The sequence below is a fragment of the Stigmatopora argus genome, chromosome 20 (genome assembly GCF_051989625.1).
Source record: "Stigmatopora argus isolate UIUO_Sarg chromosome 20, RoL_Sarg_1.0, whole genome shotgun sequence".
Taxonomy (NCBI): domain Eukaryota; kingdom Metazoa; phylum Chordata; class Actinopteri; order Syngnathiformes; family Syngnathidae; genus Stigmatopora; species Stigmatopora argus.
The window spans coordinates 2,918,675-2,933,009 of record NC_135406.1 but is presented as its reverse complement, the minus strand read 5'-3'; the positions used below and the strand labels follow the sequence as shown (position 1 = coordinate 2,933,009).

Genomic DNA, 14,335 nt, shown 5'->3' with positions numbered 1-14,335 from the left:
AAGCGAGGGGTGTCGGGAAAAAGCTGCCTTTTTGCCCCGCCTCGGCGGACCTCGCTCGCTCGCGGTGGTTCAACTTCCGCAGCTAGCTCGTGGCGTCTCGCGTGCGCCGGGGAACGACTTACGACCACTAGGGGGCGCTCAAACCCGGCAACCGTCTGGACGACCGTGCCGCGGAGCACAAAGTTAGAAGTTTTCCTCTCCGACTCGGTGACTCAGCCGAGCGCCGTCTCCGCCACCGCTCCCGGTTGGGTTTTTTCTTCGTCCCGTCGCCCCTGGTGGTCATGATCTTCCTCCTCCGGAAGATGTCCGTCCGTGGTCTTGGCTTGGGCGTTTCCCGCCTCTTGCATCTTAAGCACGGGGCAAAGTTCCATTTCGTGGAGCTCCACGTCAAAGGGGGCGCTCTGGGCCAGCGAGCTGGGAGACTTGCATTCCGCGCAGCCCTGAGAAGACAAAAAAACGCCGGTTGGACTTTCCGCATTTGGGCACACACGGCTTCCGAGGCCACGCCGGAAGAATCCCGACAGAATTGTAGGACCTACGGAGACGTTGACGGCTTTGGGAAGACGTCCCGTGCGCACCCAAGGGTGCACCTGACTCAGCTCCCTCTTCTGTTCTTCGTTAAAGCGAGGCTGGTGCTTCTGCATGCCCCTGAGGGCTTCGCGGTCTTGCCGCAGCACCGTCTCGAGGTCCCTGCGGAGGGAGACGGAGGACTGAGTCTTTTGACTTTGTGATTTTTGTCATTTTTTTATTTTTATTTTGGTCTTTCCGACGTACCTGATGGGCAGCTGGTAGGTCATCATGACCTTGTCGTCCGTGTTGGCCATCAGGAGCCAAATGGGGTCCTGCAGGACGCACTTGATGAACTGGCCCTCGCCGCCGTCGTCGCCGCTGCCCGCTGTCTGCTTGCGGGCGTGCTCGTTCTCCAACGAGTCGATGCTGCCAAAGTATTTGCTGGTGTGGCTGCCCTGGCTGCTACCTAGAGGGACACACGCAACGGTTGGTGACCTCGAACCTCGACTGGGAAAAGTCCATGTTGGTAAGTAAGCGTCTACTGACTTGTGCCGCTGGTCCCGGAGGAGGAGCATCCGTTGGAGCCGGAACCGGAACCGGAGGACCTCGTGCCCGACGAGCCCGAGCCGGAAGCGGCGGAGCCGGTTCCCGAACGCGAGTCTTCCTGGAGCAGTAGGTCCAGAATGTCGCTTGAAGTGGACATGGCGTCGTTGTTGGACTCATTGGCTTCCCCCTGCAGACGAACCGTAAATTAAGGTATGTTGCTTCCTTCCAAGGTAGAGATCGCCGTGCACGTTTCCCCAATAGAATTGTCCATCGGCGCTGCAGTACTTACGTTTTCGTTGTCCTTGGCATCGTCTGCCGAGTTCCTCTGACCGGTGGAACTCTGCACCCCGCCGGTGCCGCCCTGCGCGGGGGGCATGGCTTGCTGTGAGCTCGCCGCCGTGCCGGCGGCGCCCTCTAAGCGACCGTTGGGTGGCTCCTCCAACTGCAATAAGTTGAGGGGGGAGGAGCACCGAGACTGGAAGAGGGGCGAGCCTGCGCCCTCACGGTCAGGGTGGGTCTGAGTGTAGGACTGGGGGGTGCTGCTGCGTGATGGCGCACCCGTGCCGGGAACTGAAAGCGGGTTGCAAACCGGCAAAGGCACCGGCAAAGGCACCGGGGCCGGGGCGGGATAGTTGAAGTTTGGCCCGAAGAACTGTAAGGGGGCGGGGGCTGGCTGAGGTAGGGCCGCCCCCATGGGAGGGAACATGTAGTTGGGGAGGACCAAGGCCATCATAGGGGGGACCATTGGACCGGCCGCGAAACGGGTCGGATCCTGGACCGTTAATGGCTGAGTGAGCGGCGGGTAGACCGGGTACATGGGAAGCATGCCCGGCGCGAACGGCGCCGAGGGAATGTTGGGCTGGGAGCACACCGACGGCCAAGAGGAGGAGTTCGACAAGGCTCCCGGCGGCGCCGCCGCCACCACCATCGGGGGCGCGGCGCTCGATCGGCTCCCGGGGTCTCGGGGCATCCCGGCGAGCCCGAAAGAGGCGTGCCGATCGTTGGGCTCCTGGTGCTTGAGCCTCTTCCCGCCGCGTCTGTGACCCGAGCCCCCCCCTGCGGATGGGTAGTCGCCAGAACAATGCACCCCTGAAAGACATGAAGAAGATGGTGCATTTAATTTGCGCCCTTGGCTTCCAAACCGACGAGTCTGGCAAGCTGACGCACCTCGTGGGTTAGCGGTGGGCGTGTGGCAGCGCACGGTGGAAGACGCCGTCTGGTCGAAGACCCGCAATTTGCTCAGGTCCTTGAAGCGGTCCAGGAAGGCTTGCTCCTCCTGCTGCGTGTGCGCCGACAGCACCTCCTTGGTCAGGCCCAGCCGGCCGGCGCCGCCCATGCTGCGCCGGCCGTCTCTCTCCGGCGCCGTCGGCTGCGGGGTTTGAGACGCTTGAGGTGGCGGTGGAGGGGGAGGAGCAAGAGGGCGAACGGAGTTGGCCGTTTGGCCACTGCAGGACGCAAATGGCGTCAAGTTAGGAGGAGAGTGTGTTGGAGTGGGTGGGGCCTCCTCCATCACGATATCTGTCAAACACCAGAAAGGTGGTTTTGAGTTAGCAACACAAGTTGAGTGTAAACTTTTCCATAGCATCACACAAGGCCTGACTGAATCCAACCTGATTCGGGCGGTTTCTTGTCTCCCACGTGCACGATGGTGCTACTGAAGCTACACTGCGACGTGACGGACGCCACGCTTTCTGCCTTGGTGGCCAACGTCAGTGGGGGCAGAGGATGGGCTTCGCCAACCAGGGTGACCGCCGCACCTGTGAGAGCAAGCGTGAGACCCGACCCAAAGCACGCTCGATGTGCGCCGAATTCCAACGCTAACTCACGTTTAGCGTTTCTGCTCCCCTCCCAATGCTGTTTGTCTTCTTCGGAAGCCGACGTGCCGGACGAGGAGCCGCACTTCCTTTTGATGGTGTTGGGAACGTTGCAGCTCTCCAGGTATCTGCGGCAAGGGGGTCAACGGCGGTCACTAAATGCCGGACAAACAATCAAGCTGCGTGGAATGGGGACCAGTACCTTATGATGCTGTCTAGACAGTTGATCTGCTGGTAGGAATATCCCAGCGGGGACTCTTTTGGCACCAGCGGCGTGGGCAGCAGATCCTTTGGGGCTTTCCTCGCCTCAGAGATGAGGCCCTTAGCGGGGTCTTGGTTGACGGTTCTCGGCCCCTTTGCGACCACTTTAATCAAGACAGCAGTCGGTCAGACTTTAGAGCTTCTCTGGGCTCCGGATGACTCCGATCTTTTCGGAAACATTACCCGTGCCGGCGTTCTTTCTGAGCGGCAGCCTGTTCCGAGACTCGATGAAAACCTGCTGCCCGTTGGTCTTGACCATGTGAACGTCTTTGCAGATCTGCTGGAAGGTCATCTGAAAGAGACGGCCGAGGTCAACTCTCCAGATTGCCCTCCGAGTCGGCGCCGCCGTGGACGGGTGACTCACGGGCTTGTGCATCGCGATCGCCATGACGGCGTCCTCCGCGGCGGGTCCGTTGCTCTCGCTGGAGGAGGTGGCCGAGGCGCTGGGACGCTGCGGGTGCGAGTGGTGCGAGCCCCGCGACCCGCTGGAACCCAGGGAGCTGTAGCCTTGAGAGCCGCCGCCGCCGTGCACCGGCTGGGCCAGAAGTCGGTGGATCTGCTCGCTGAGCTGCACCACGTCGGGCGTGGTGGTGCGAACCTCGCCGCCACGCGCCGTGAACACGTCCTCGTTCAGCGGGCTCCTGGAGACGAGGTAAAGAGGGTCGGGTTCGGCCTCCCACGCCGCCGCGAGTGGTCACTTACGTTCTAACTTTGTGGCGCCCCACCACAAAGGCCACCTTGCGACTCCAAGGATTGACGAAGGAAGACCAGCTGGTGTCGATGGTCAAGTACTCTCCGCTGCGGGCGCACATCCTCAGTGGCGCATACTCGAAGGGTTGGCCGGCAAATTGAAAGACTGCAGGGAGAAGACATTCAGAGAAGACGAACGCCGAGCCGGCCGGATCGCTTCGATCGCCCGAATCGGCCGTCCGCTCACTTTTCTCGTGGATGGCCACCATCGTCGGTCTGTCTTCGGGGTGGATGTAGAGCAGAATCGGGGTCCCCACCAAGTCCTGTGGCAGATACCCCAACAGAGGTACGGCCCTGCGAAGCCAAAAGACGCAGCGTCACACCGAGAATCCGGTCCGGTGGGGTGCGGAAATGCGAAGAAGGCCAAGAAGCTCGGTGAACTCACCTCTCGTCGACTTCTTGGAAGAGGCAGCTGGGAGTGTGACTGGTGGTGAAGATCCTCTTGTCTGGAGGGATACGAGGTGCTGATGGGAAAAGAGGCAAGAGAAGGTTGGGAAGGGCTGGCGACGGCCAGACATGAGCCCGACGCTCACGTGTTACCGTTCGCGCGTGGCGTCTGAGCTTCTGGAGCAGGTATGTCAAAGGAATTAGCGTATTTTGAAAGGGCCGAGATGTTCCGCTACCGCACGAGGTTGCTTAAAGGGGAGGGGGACCATTCGATGGGACCATTTGATGGGCTGTAAGTGGCCAGAAGGTGAATAGTACCTTCGTATCCAGAGTGGACCCTCTCGGCGATGAGCAGGCAACAGGGCTGCGGCTCGGCCATGTCCGAATCTCGGACGGTGAGCTGGTACGGCGTCAGGCGAAAAGGATAATAGAGCGTCTCGCCGCCCTGCGTCCGCTTGCCGCTGAGTCTGCAGAACATGGACTTCTCCTGAGTGCAGTCCAGCGCAGGCGAGGCTGCGGAAGGAAGACGCTCCGTCGTGAGTCCCCTGGTCCCACCCGGGGAAGAGGTCGCCGGGGCCAGGGTCAGGGCTCACCTGATCCGATGCAGGAGGCCCACAGAGGCAGCCGGCACGGCGCCGTGCCGCCGTAGAAGGTGCTGACGTCTTGCGGGGCCAAAAGTTCGGAGAACATGGTGCCCTGGAGGCACTCCGGCTTGCAGCGCAAAACCGACGAGCCCTGGGGCGACACGTAGACCACCTTCCCAGACAGGAAGGAGACCGCCATCGAGAAGGTGTCCTGCCGAAGGAGAAGCATGGCGTGTGAGGCGTTTCGGGTCGGACCCGGGATGGTGAGTTTCTCCTCGCTAATGCCTTTGCCTTCCTTCTCTTACCGTGTTCTTCAGGGTGTATTCGGAAGTGATATTGTCGAGCTCCTCGATGGTGAAGGCGGACAAATCCAGGCTGCAACCGTGGCACTCTTCCACGCTCCACTGGTGATAGTACTCCTTGTTGGCTGGAGCCATGAAAAATAAGAGACAAACAAGACTACGACGTCAGCGCCGTCGTTTTTTTGTGGCCGCGGGCGAGACGGGATCTCACCTCGGACTTGTCTGACGCACTGCAAGGCGTATTTGAGCGCGCTGAGGGTGCCGGCGTGGCCCTTGGACTTGCGCTCGGAGGGCAGACGGAACTTCAGCTCCTTGATGGCCTTCATCAGCTCCTTCTGAGTCTGCGCCCTGGCCGCCGACTGGTTGCTGCTACAGCCGGAGGTGGAGGGCGGGTCGTGTTCCGAGCTGGTGGACAGCAGGCTGTAGGCCAGGGAGCCGCTGGGCAGCGACAGGCTCTGCGAGTTGGAGCTCTTCTGGCTCGCCGTGCTTTCCAGCATCATGCCCGAGTCCTTCCCGTTGGACCAACCGTGCGAGCTGCGCGTGGACTGCCGGCCGTGGGAGGAGCTGGTCTCCCTCTCCGTGCCGCCCTCGCTCTCCCTCTCGCCGGAGTCGTTCCCGCTGGAGAGTCCGTCCGTGTCGTCGGAGTTGGGGACCCTACGACGGCTGCCTCCGGAATCCCCGCCGGGGGAGGAGCCCCTGCCGGCATCTTCGGAAACGGCGTTCGTCGCGGACATCATCAGCCCCTTGGAATCTGCTTCCTGGTCATCGTCTTCGCCGCCGCCGCCGTCGCACTTCCCGGCGGCCCTGGACATTCGCCCCCGGGTGTCGCCGCTGGCCGCCGCTTGAGAGATGTCATAACTCATACTAGATTGGGATGAGGCTCGCGCCACTTTTTGGCAAACGTGGGCCGTGGGACCGCTTCGACGTAGCTTCTGCTTAGGTGGGACTGCTACGTGCGGACATGTAAATCGTAATTGATGTTTGCTGCATCGTGTCAGCCACTAAGTGGAGAAAGTCAAAGAAAGTGACCGCCGTGTCCCGTTGAAGGGGCTTTTAGCTCAATTTAGCTTCCCGGTGGAAGCCGACGCTAGTTTCGCTTTCTCGTCCTCCTCCGATGTGCCGGCGTGCGATGGGAAGACCACCTAAAACGGGAGAAACGGAAGAAGTGAGGACCTGGTTTCTGAGGCTCGTTGTCGCCCAACGGTTAGCGCACTTCGACCGCTATCTGCCAAGGACCGGGGCCATGAAAACAAGATTGTTTATCGTCGGGTAACCGCGGCCCTTTGAGAAGAGTTGCGCTCCCAATGCCTATGCTTGTATCTCATTATAGAACACGTGGACTGGCGTTACAGTACAAATTAAAGAGGACATTCCAACGTCATTCATGGCTTAGTCCCCTTTGGTCCAAAGGATAATCAATACGGTAGGTGGGAGGGAGAGAGTGCCCGTAATTGTTGAACAGAGGTGTGCATCCTTAAGTATAAATCTGGACAGCACCTACGCAAGTCAAAATCTCTTGCTATTTATTCTTCCAGTACAGGAGACGCCTCGTAATCCCTTAAATCCTACAGAAGCATCCAGACGAAGACGATGTCAAACCCGACGTCACCACTTGCAACTTTGGTTTTATTTGGCCTCTAAGTTTCTCGTCACGGTGCCCAACGAAAGTCGAAAAGGGGTGCTGGAGCGTCAAGAGTGGACCCAAAAATCGAGCAAGGAGCCTGGTTATACGCGAGTGGGCGTCCAGTCCCGGTGTCATCCGGAAACAGACTATTTAAGACGAGAACATGTGACCTGTCTTTGAAGATGGAGAATCATATGTATACCAAGACTTTGCTGATATCTAGGCCAAAAGCAGGTGCCATTTTTTTTCAAGGTAATATATTTTCCAATTCTATACCACCCCGATATACGTATGTGCGTGTGTCAAAAATAACTCGACCTTCCCTTTGTCGGCCGGCCGACAGTTTCAAACACACGTCCATGTGATAAGAACGTCCTGCCGCATGACTCGACACATTTCACCGACTCTTTGGCTACCATCGAAACTCGGAGACGTCCAATTGGCTGTCTTATCAGTGGCGACGAAAGAGTTAAGATGCTTGTTTTCACAGTTCACAGCCTAGTGGGCAGCACCACAGATGCGACCTGACCGCAAAGGCACGTGTAGGTGGCCGTGTTTTCCACAGTGGGCCACGATTGGTTGGCTTCCTGGACCAATGAGAAGCTGTCTCAACCCACTGCTCCTAGCTCCGCCCCCACACCCTGCGCACCCATGTGCAGCCTGTCCTGAACCTCTGCAGATCCCAGATCAGCGCAACACGCCTCCGACACCCCCTGCGTAAAAATCTGCCTATTGTTGTGAAATTGAATCTCCAATTAGTAAACACTCAGTCAAGCATCCGCACGAAAACAATGAAACCGGGGCGGATGACACACTTGTGGAGAAAATGGTGCAAGAATGAAAAGTTTTTGATGGCAAGAAATCTGCCGGAGTGCAAATCCCAATCGGTCATAGTCCCCCGTAGAACACGGATTGGTTTAAATTCGCGTCAAGCGTCATGCGAAAAAGTCAATGCTGTTAAAAGAACATGTATTAGTGTATTATTAATCGGTTATTATTACACTCACGGACGTTCTCTTTCCCGATTTTGAGTTCCGACGCCCTTCCAGACAATCACCCCGAGAGAATTTAGTTCATAAAGCAGCGTTGATCGCTGAAAATATGACCATGAGCTCGGACAAGCCTACGTTTAAGACGTAAATCAGTTATTACCCGATCGTTACGCTCCGGACCAACCTAAGACAAAAAAAAAGTGCCGGCGAAATCAAAAGCGACAACGTACCTTTTTAGAAGCCTTCAAAAAACAGATGATCAGATCTTATAAAGGTCGAAAAAAGCCAGTGCAGAGCAAAGATTGACGGAGCCTTGTTGGATTCGTCTTCTCACTTGACATATTTCGTTTGCCTGTCATCTATCCCAACCCCCTCAAACAGTGGACGCGCAGGGGCACACGTGAGAAGGCGTCGGTGAGCGAGCGAGCGAGCGCTCCGATTGGACGAGGCCAGAGCCCGGGTCACGCCTACCGTGGGGTCCGCTCGCCTTCCATTGGACGAGAGGGGCGGGCATTTCCGCACGCGGCTCGCTGCTCACGTTGCAATGTGAGTGCTCCGGCGTTCTTTTCCCAACCGCGCGCGCGATAACGTGACAGGGCGGGGTCGTGCTTCGACCCTTACCGTAATGTCCCAAATAACAAGGCCAAGCCAATATAAAAACTCTTTCTCTTTTACTCCCCGACCTTTTCCCCTCATAAATTGGACTTTCGACCTAGTTTTCTCGCCCTCCACGACTTCAAGTGACGACAAGCGATGTTTTAGGGGCATGTATTGTGCTGTTTTTTTGTTTTAGCTGCGCGTTAAGTAGCATTTTACGTTATTTCAAAGTGCTGTGCCACAGCTGACGTCATTAGCCCTTCCCCGATGTTCCCAAACACCATTGGCCCTTCCCCGATGTTCACAAACACGTGGACGACGGTGTGGTGCCCCCTTTGGCTGTAAACACACTAAATGTAGGGCGTTTCCAACCATCGGTGCCCTGCTCACCCACAAAATCAGTTTGTTATTGACGCAAAACTACCTAATTGGAATTCTATTGCCGTCACTGGCAGCCAACGAGTCGGTGGGAGGCAATATGAGATGTAAAAACAAAGTAACTCTGGTTCATCTGATGTTAAAAACAAAAAATAAATCCAATGTGTTTACAACGTTGCATTGCTCACGTCAGATGACTGTGCGTATAGTAGTCTGTTGTCTGTCTCCACCTGGTGGTTGCCCAATCAATGTGCGCCATAAACGTGCCTGCCCCTTTAAGAACAGGGCGTATTCGCTGCACTGGAATAAGGAAGTACGTTGACGTTGTAGTACCAAAAAATAAGTGGCTGTGCGTGCGTGCGATCTGAAGGTTGCCCGAAACATCACCGGCATCCCGGCCAGCTGCCGCCCCTCCATGGGTGACCAAGTGGTCGTCACGAGTAAGTGTCCGAACCGATGACTTGTGCGTCCTTTGTGCGCATGCCCTCCGAGCCTTCTGGTCTCGGCACCTCCAGATGTGTTTGTCCAACTTCCCCAACGTATAGCGAGAGCGAGGGCTCCCCCACTGAAGGTTATTTTCCATTTGGACATCATGTCCTGAAAATGTCTCTGTGATCTGGCTTTATTTTCTGCCAGATCAACGTGATCTTTTTTTCTACGAAGCCCAAAGAGTGGATCAAAGCGCCTCTACTCGTTTTGTTTGTTTAGGAATATGATCATTTCTTGGCACCACATTGGCCTTTTGAAATTTCCAACCATGGTCGGACAGGTTACGCCGCACGACGTACGACGCAGAGAGCGATCGTCCGCAAAAACAAATATTCTGAGTAAAGTTCACGCGAGTGGAACAATGGGAGAACGCGCACGAGACCGCCCGGGTCAAGCGGTCAATCGGACAAAAGCCCTCGCAAATATCGGACGTGGAGCTTCCCTTGATCGCTATTAAACAGTCCCCTCCCAAACTTTTTGACCGCCAGGATGCGTCCAATCCATTTGGCAATGGGAGGCTGGCGTTCTTCGCTCCCATATCAGATAGATTCGACATCTAGAGCAGTCAATGGTTGACTCTTCCTTCATCTACCCTCCCACCAATGAGTGGATCTCTAGTAGATGGCCATGGTTCACTCTTAGGAATAAACCCTCACCTCCGAAACTTTCAGCGCCAATTGGAAGTCTCGACACCCAATCCATTTGGTACACGGTCGATTGGTCGCCCGGAAGGTTATTGATAATTACCATTTAGATCATTGCTCAAATTCCCTAAATACAAACTGCGAATGACTATTTAGTCATACTTAATGCCCTAGTAATTATTAGGCTAAAGAAAAGCTCCAAATTTCCCAGACTTTTATTGTTTTTTGTTGGAGAACTTGTTAAGACCCTGACTGACGTCGCTTCTTAAAGGGACAACGCATGTATATACAAACTTATACACTCACACGTCGGCTCAGTGAAACTACTCATGGCCTTTGTTGGCTTTTATTGATGTGTAGACCGTGTTGTTTTACCTTGTTTTGGTCGCCGGTCTTTTGGTCGCCCGTTGTCTTGGTCGGGGCGACCAAAAGACCGCGACCAATCGACCGCACACGATCCATTTGGACCCCCGCCGCCTAAACTCTGTGATCCAGAGTGAGCCCCAAAGCCGTGACGCCCGCCCGACCTACCGACCTAACGCTGTTTTGCCCTCCGTCCTCTAGCGGGTCAGACAACGCTAAGCGGGAAGAATGACGGGGCCGAGGTGGAGAACAACCCGGAGTACATGGCCTTTGTGCTGGTGCCCGTCTTCTTCCTCCTGGGGCTGCTGGGGGTGGTCATCTGCCACGTTCTCAAGCGCAAGGGCTACCGCTGCACCACCGCCGAAGACGACCGAACGCCGGAGGACCAAGAGGGGAAGGATCTGGAACTGGGAGCAGGTGAGAGAGTTGGCCACGTGGCTTTGCTAGTATTTTTGGGAAAGGAAAAACCGGAAAAGCAGTCTTTTTCAGATTAAGCAAATTTCAAACGCCAGAAGCTGTCGCTTCTGAGATGAAAAGACACCCCATGTCGACTCGGAAAATAAATTCGATCAAGTACAGCCCGTAGCTTTTTGGCTTATTGCCTATTTGTGCACCAGGAAGCGCATTGTTGGCGCCGCGCAAATTCCTTCAATTTCCCAGGGCTGTCACTGTGACAGCTGCAGCCCGTCGTGTGCCGCCGTTACCACGGCGACGAGGTCACGGGGTCCCCTCCCGTTTTCAATGCGAGCTTGTCGACCGCCGTGGAGCGAAAGCGTACCGCGATACTCGTGTCCGACAACCGTGAAGCGCCGGTCGGTCGCGAGTCTGCGTTAGGCACCGGACCCTGCATTCCTTCTGGAGGAACACAAGAGCGCCTGTGTTAGTTACTTGGAAGCAAGAAAGTGCTCTCTAGATGTTCCAAAATGTCCTCCATGTCAACCATGTCCAAAAATGAGCTCCCACAATTGTACGGTGTTGACACGCTGTTGTTGTTTTCTTCTTTGTGGCAGAGTTAAACGACACCTTGAGTGAAAACAATGACACCGTGGGACAGATTGTCCATTACATCATGAAAAATGAAGGTGAGTGCCCCCCCCCCCTCACATACACACTTTGGCGGACTGGAAAGCGAGCGGTTCAAAGACCCCAGCTAGCACGCCGTGCTGCTGTGGCGTGCCGTGATAAGAGAATGCGGCGGGCCGATAAGCGCCGAGTAGGGCGAGTCAGACGTCCCAGGGTTGGGGCTCACTTCCATAACAACTGTGACTTAGCATTCGGCTGCCATTGGCGGCGCTGGGCGTCCAATTGCTTTAAGGGTGAATGGATGCAGTCAGCTATGGAAAGCATATTTTCCCATTGTCATTTTACTTGGTTTTGTGAACTATGCTAACCATAGTCACATTTTCCGAATGGTAGCATACATTACATAACATAACATGCGTGTGCACAGCACACTATCATCCCAAATCGCTATTAACTGGTACTTTGTAACTGTCAAGCGCTTATTCTTTACATTGCCCAAAAAAACAAGTGGCTCATTTCTGCGTTTTGGTGACGTGTGTGTCTCTCTTTTCCATTTTTTTTTGTAGCCAACACCGATGCCTTTAAAGCAATGTTTCCAGATAACAGCATCGATTCCGATGGGTAAGTCTACTGCAATTGTCATCGCCTTGCTATGTGGTAGCGTTACCACCAGGTGGCGGAGTAACGCCATTTTCATTTCGAACAGGCAAAGTAATGAATGAGTTTAGACTAATTTAGCAACGAGTGCGATAGATTGATTTGATTGGTTTTGAACGAAGACTGTCTCGCGCAGAGCCCCCTCCCCACCGGCCACGCCCACGTCCCCGGAGGCTCCGCCTACGGCCCCGCCTACGGCCCCGCCTACGGCCCCGCCTACGGCCCCGCCTACGGCCCCCAAGCACACCTGCAACCACCTGCACACCATCGGCGGGGCGGCCGGCCACAAAAACATGTGCACGCGCTGCAACCAGAGGGGCAAGTGGCCCCTGATGATCAAGCCGGCGGCTCGAAGGGCGGAGCCACGCCGCGCCCAACACGGGGAGGTCACCGTCCTGTCCGTGGGCAGGTGGGCGCCCGCCGTATTCCGACCTTCCGTGGCCCTCATTTATCTGGCGTGGAGGTTAAAAAGGCAACAACAACAAAATGAGCGCTGACTTTTTTCCCCCGTTCAGGTTCCGCGTTACCAAATCGGACAAACCTACCAAAGAAAGACGGAGCCTTCTGTCAGGGGATCCCGGTCGGAGCGTCCCACCCGAGGACGCCGTGTCCAATTCCCGGACGATATCCGAGTCCCAGGAGGTGAGTTTGGCTTGGTCGTCCAAATGAGTTGAATTGACTTGCAATATACCGTATTTTCACGACTATTCGTATTTTTTGCCGCAGTGTCAACAACGAGTGCTATTTCTGTATTTTACACACACAAAGGGCGCACCGTTTTATAGACGCAACCAGGCATGGCATATATATATATGCGCATTATAGTCCTGAAAATACGGTAAATCTTTTGTTTGTGTGTTTATCCAGGAGGACAAAGACAACAGAGAAACGGAGGTGAGTAACTTAACCAACGGCATCTCCTCCATTTTCCTTTGACTGACCTTTTTGCCCCTATCCTCCTCTCGCCAGCTTTGCCAAAGACATTTTTAAGCCTCCCGACAAAATGGCGGACGCGTACGAGCCATATCGTGAGCGGTCGGACGAGCGACGCAAGTGTTTCTTTCGTCTATCATTTGGTTTGCGAGAAGCGCCCGCTCGGTACCAACGCAGCTCGCTAAGCGCCACGTGAGCATCCGCATATCCTTTTCACTCGCTTGTGTATTAGTCTTGCACCCTCTGGTGGTATCTATACAAAAGACGCACCCCCGCACCCGTGAGTCGATCGCGAGTAGACATCCAACAGATTGGACAGACGGAGGGATACTGTCATTTTCGTACCCTATTGGTACTAGTATCGGATTTAAATAAGGATATATTTTTTTTCTAATGACACGTTGTACTCGGACACGTATTGTCACAGTATGCCGCACTTACGCCTTATATTTTAAATGACTTCAGGTCAAGTTTATTGAATGGATAGCATTTCATTGGTGTTTTGTCACGGTCTAAAGGGTCCTGGTCCATTTGGTCTTTTTATTATTGTTTTGCTTTCATATTCAATTGAGGCTGTCAACTTCAGTGAGAGTGCCTTGACGTCATCTCTCGTTTTTATGAGGGTTGCTCTCCGTTTTTTTTCGATTTGTTTATCACCTCGCTATTTTGATGTTTTGTTATGCATTTGTGCTGTGTTTTTTTAATTATTTAAAGACAGAGAATAAAGAGGTATGTATACATGCATTTAGTTGCAGCTCTTTGATTGCAAACGCTCTACCATTTTTGAAAAAAATATTTAAAATAAAAATATATTTATTCTATTTCGGCCTATTAAAAGTAAAAAAAAAAAGATCGTGTAATTGATAAAAATATCAAAAATTAACTATCCCTTATTGGTGTATGACATCCCAGTTAAAACCATCACCAGTCCTTATTTTGTAAACCGGAACAGGCACTTAAGAGAGCAAAATAACATTTCCATAGAGAGACTGCCATCTATCGGATTTGGTCGGCATTACCACAAGTAGCCTTTTTTCCCCTTTTTTAATCACACACACAATGTAGTCCCAAAGACATTAAGGGTTGAATTTTTAGCAAGTTTTAGCAATTTTATATATTTTTAAACAGGATTCGTGTCTTATTTAAATTGAGTAACCAAAATAAACTCATTTAAAACTGAATATTAAAATTAAACTTGGGTTCATTTTGGTTACTCACTTAAATAAGACATGAATCTTGTTTAAAAATACATAAAATTGCTGAAAATTGATTCGAATGAGCCCTATAAATTTTTGGGGGGTTTGCATGTGTGAAAATAAACGCTCCTCGGTTGTTGCAATACCAAAAGTGTCCGCCAGACGGCGGTCTCCCCATGTAAATGCCATTTAGTTCTCTTAAGTCATAAGAGACATAGGGAGACTGCCCTCTGGCGGTCACCATTGGTGATGGAAAAACGGAAGCGCTTTTTTTCTTAATCACAC

General features: G+C 53.9%; 2 protein-coding genes and 1 long non-coding RNA gene across 4 annotated transcripts; 2 read left to right on the top strand and 1 right to left on the bottom strand.

Annotated features, from left to right (window-relative positions):
- Positions 1-25: 25 nt before the first annotated feature.
- per1b (period circadian clock 1b) lies at positions 26-8,162 on the bottom strand. 2 transcript variants are annotated; one of them, XM_077589783.1, is made up of 19 exons: positions 8,001-8,161; positions 5,366-6,296; positions 5,158-5,279; positions 4,862-5,063; positions 4,587-4,781; positions 4,267-4,345; positions 4,069-4,175; positions 3,834-3,987; positions 3,496-3,772; positions 3,315-3,423; positions 3,073-3,235; positions 2,883-2,998; positions 2,667-2,813; positions 2,224-2,574; positions 1,346-2,145; positions 1,057-1,243; positions 775-976; positions 540-690; positions 26-440 (listed from the first exon to the last, which is right to left on the bottom strand). In XM_077589783.1, the coding sequence occupies exons 2-19, from the start codon at positions 6,015-6,017 to the stop codon at positions 213-215; spliced, it is 4,242 nt and encodes a 1,413-aa protein (XP_077445909.1). In that variant the 5' UTR covers positions 6,018-6,296; positions 8,001-8,161; the 3' UTR covers positions 26-212. The 2 variants fall into 2 exon arrangements, with proteins under 2 accessions (XP_077445909.1, XP_077445908.1); XM_077589782.1 differs by having other exon boundaries at positions 2,667-2,998; positions 8,001-8,162.
- Positions 49-5,295, top strand: LOC144066334 (uncharacterized). The gene is made up of 3 exons (XR_013297481.1): positions 49-1,266; positions 3,407-3,783; positions 3,864-5,295. It is a non-coding gene; the product is annotated as an uncharacterized LOC144066334 (long non-coding RNA).
- An 878-nt stretch (positions 8,163-9,040) lies between the features above and the next one.
- On the top strand, positions 9,041-12,779 carry LOC144065769 (RELT-like protein 1). The gene is made up of 7 exons (XM_077588880.1): positions 9,041-9,185; positions 10,443-10,658; positions 11,252-11,323; positions 11,831-11,885; positions 12,058-12,330; positions 12,437-12,563; positions 12,648-12,779. The coding sequence occupies exons 1-7, from the start codon at positions 9,161-9,163 to the stop codon at positions 12,744-12,746; spliced, it is 867 nt and encodes a 288-aa protein (XP_077445006.1). The 5' UTR covers positions 9,041-9,160; the 3' UTR covers positions 12,747-12,779.
- The last annotated feature ends 1,556 nt before the right edge of the window (positions 12,780-14,335 follow it).

Excerpts from the sequence above, each read along its gene's own strand:
- per1b (XM_077589782.1), bottom strand. The coding sequence starts at position 6,017 with ATGAGTTATGACATCTCTCAAGCGGCGGCCAGCGGCGACACCCGGGGG. Across the intron at positions 4,782-4,861 it reads GGCCTCCTGCATCGGATCAG|CCTCGCCTGCGCTGGACTGC; the intron begins GTGAGCCCTGAC and ends TTCCTTCCGCAG. Across the intron at positions 691-774 it reads ACCTACCAGCTGCCCATCAG|GGACCTCGAGACGGTGCTGC; the intron begins GTACGTCGGAAA and ends CTCCCTCCGCAG.
- LOC144065769 (XM_077588880.1), top strand. The coding sequence starts at position 9,161 with ATGGGTGACCAAGTGGTCGTCACGA. Across the intron at positions 10,659-11,251 it reads GGATCTGGAACTGGGAGCAG|AGTTAAACGACACCTTGAGT; the intron begins GTGAGAGAGTTG and ends TCTTTGTGGCAG. Across the intron at positions 12,331-12,436 it reads ACCGTCCTGTCCGTGGGCAG|GTTCCGCGTTACCAAATCGG; the intron begins GTGGGCGCCCGC and ends TCCCCCGTTCAG.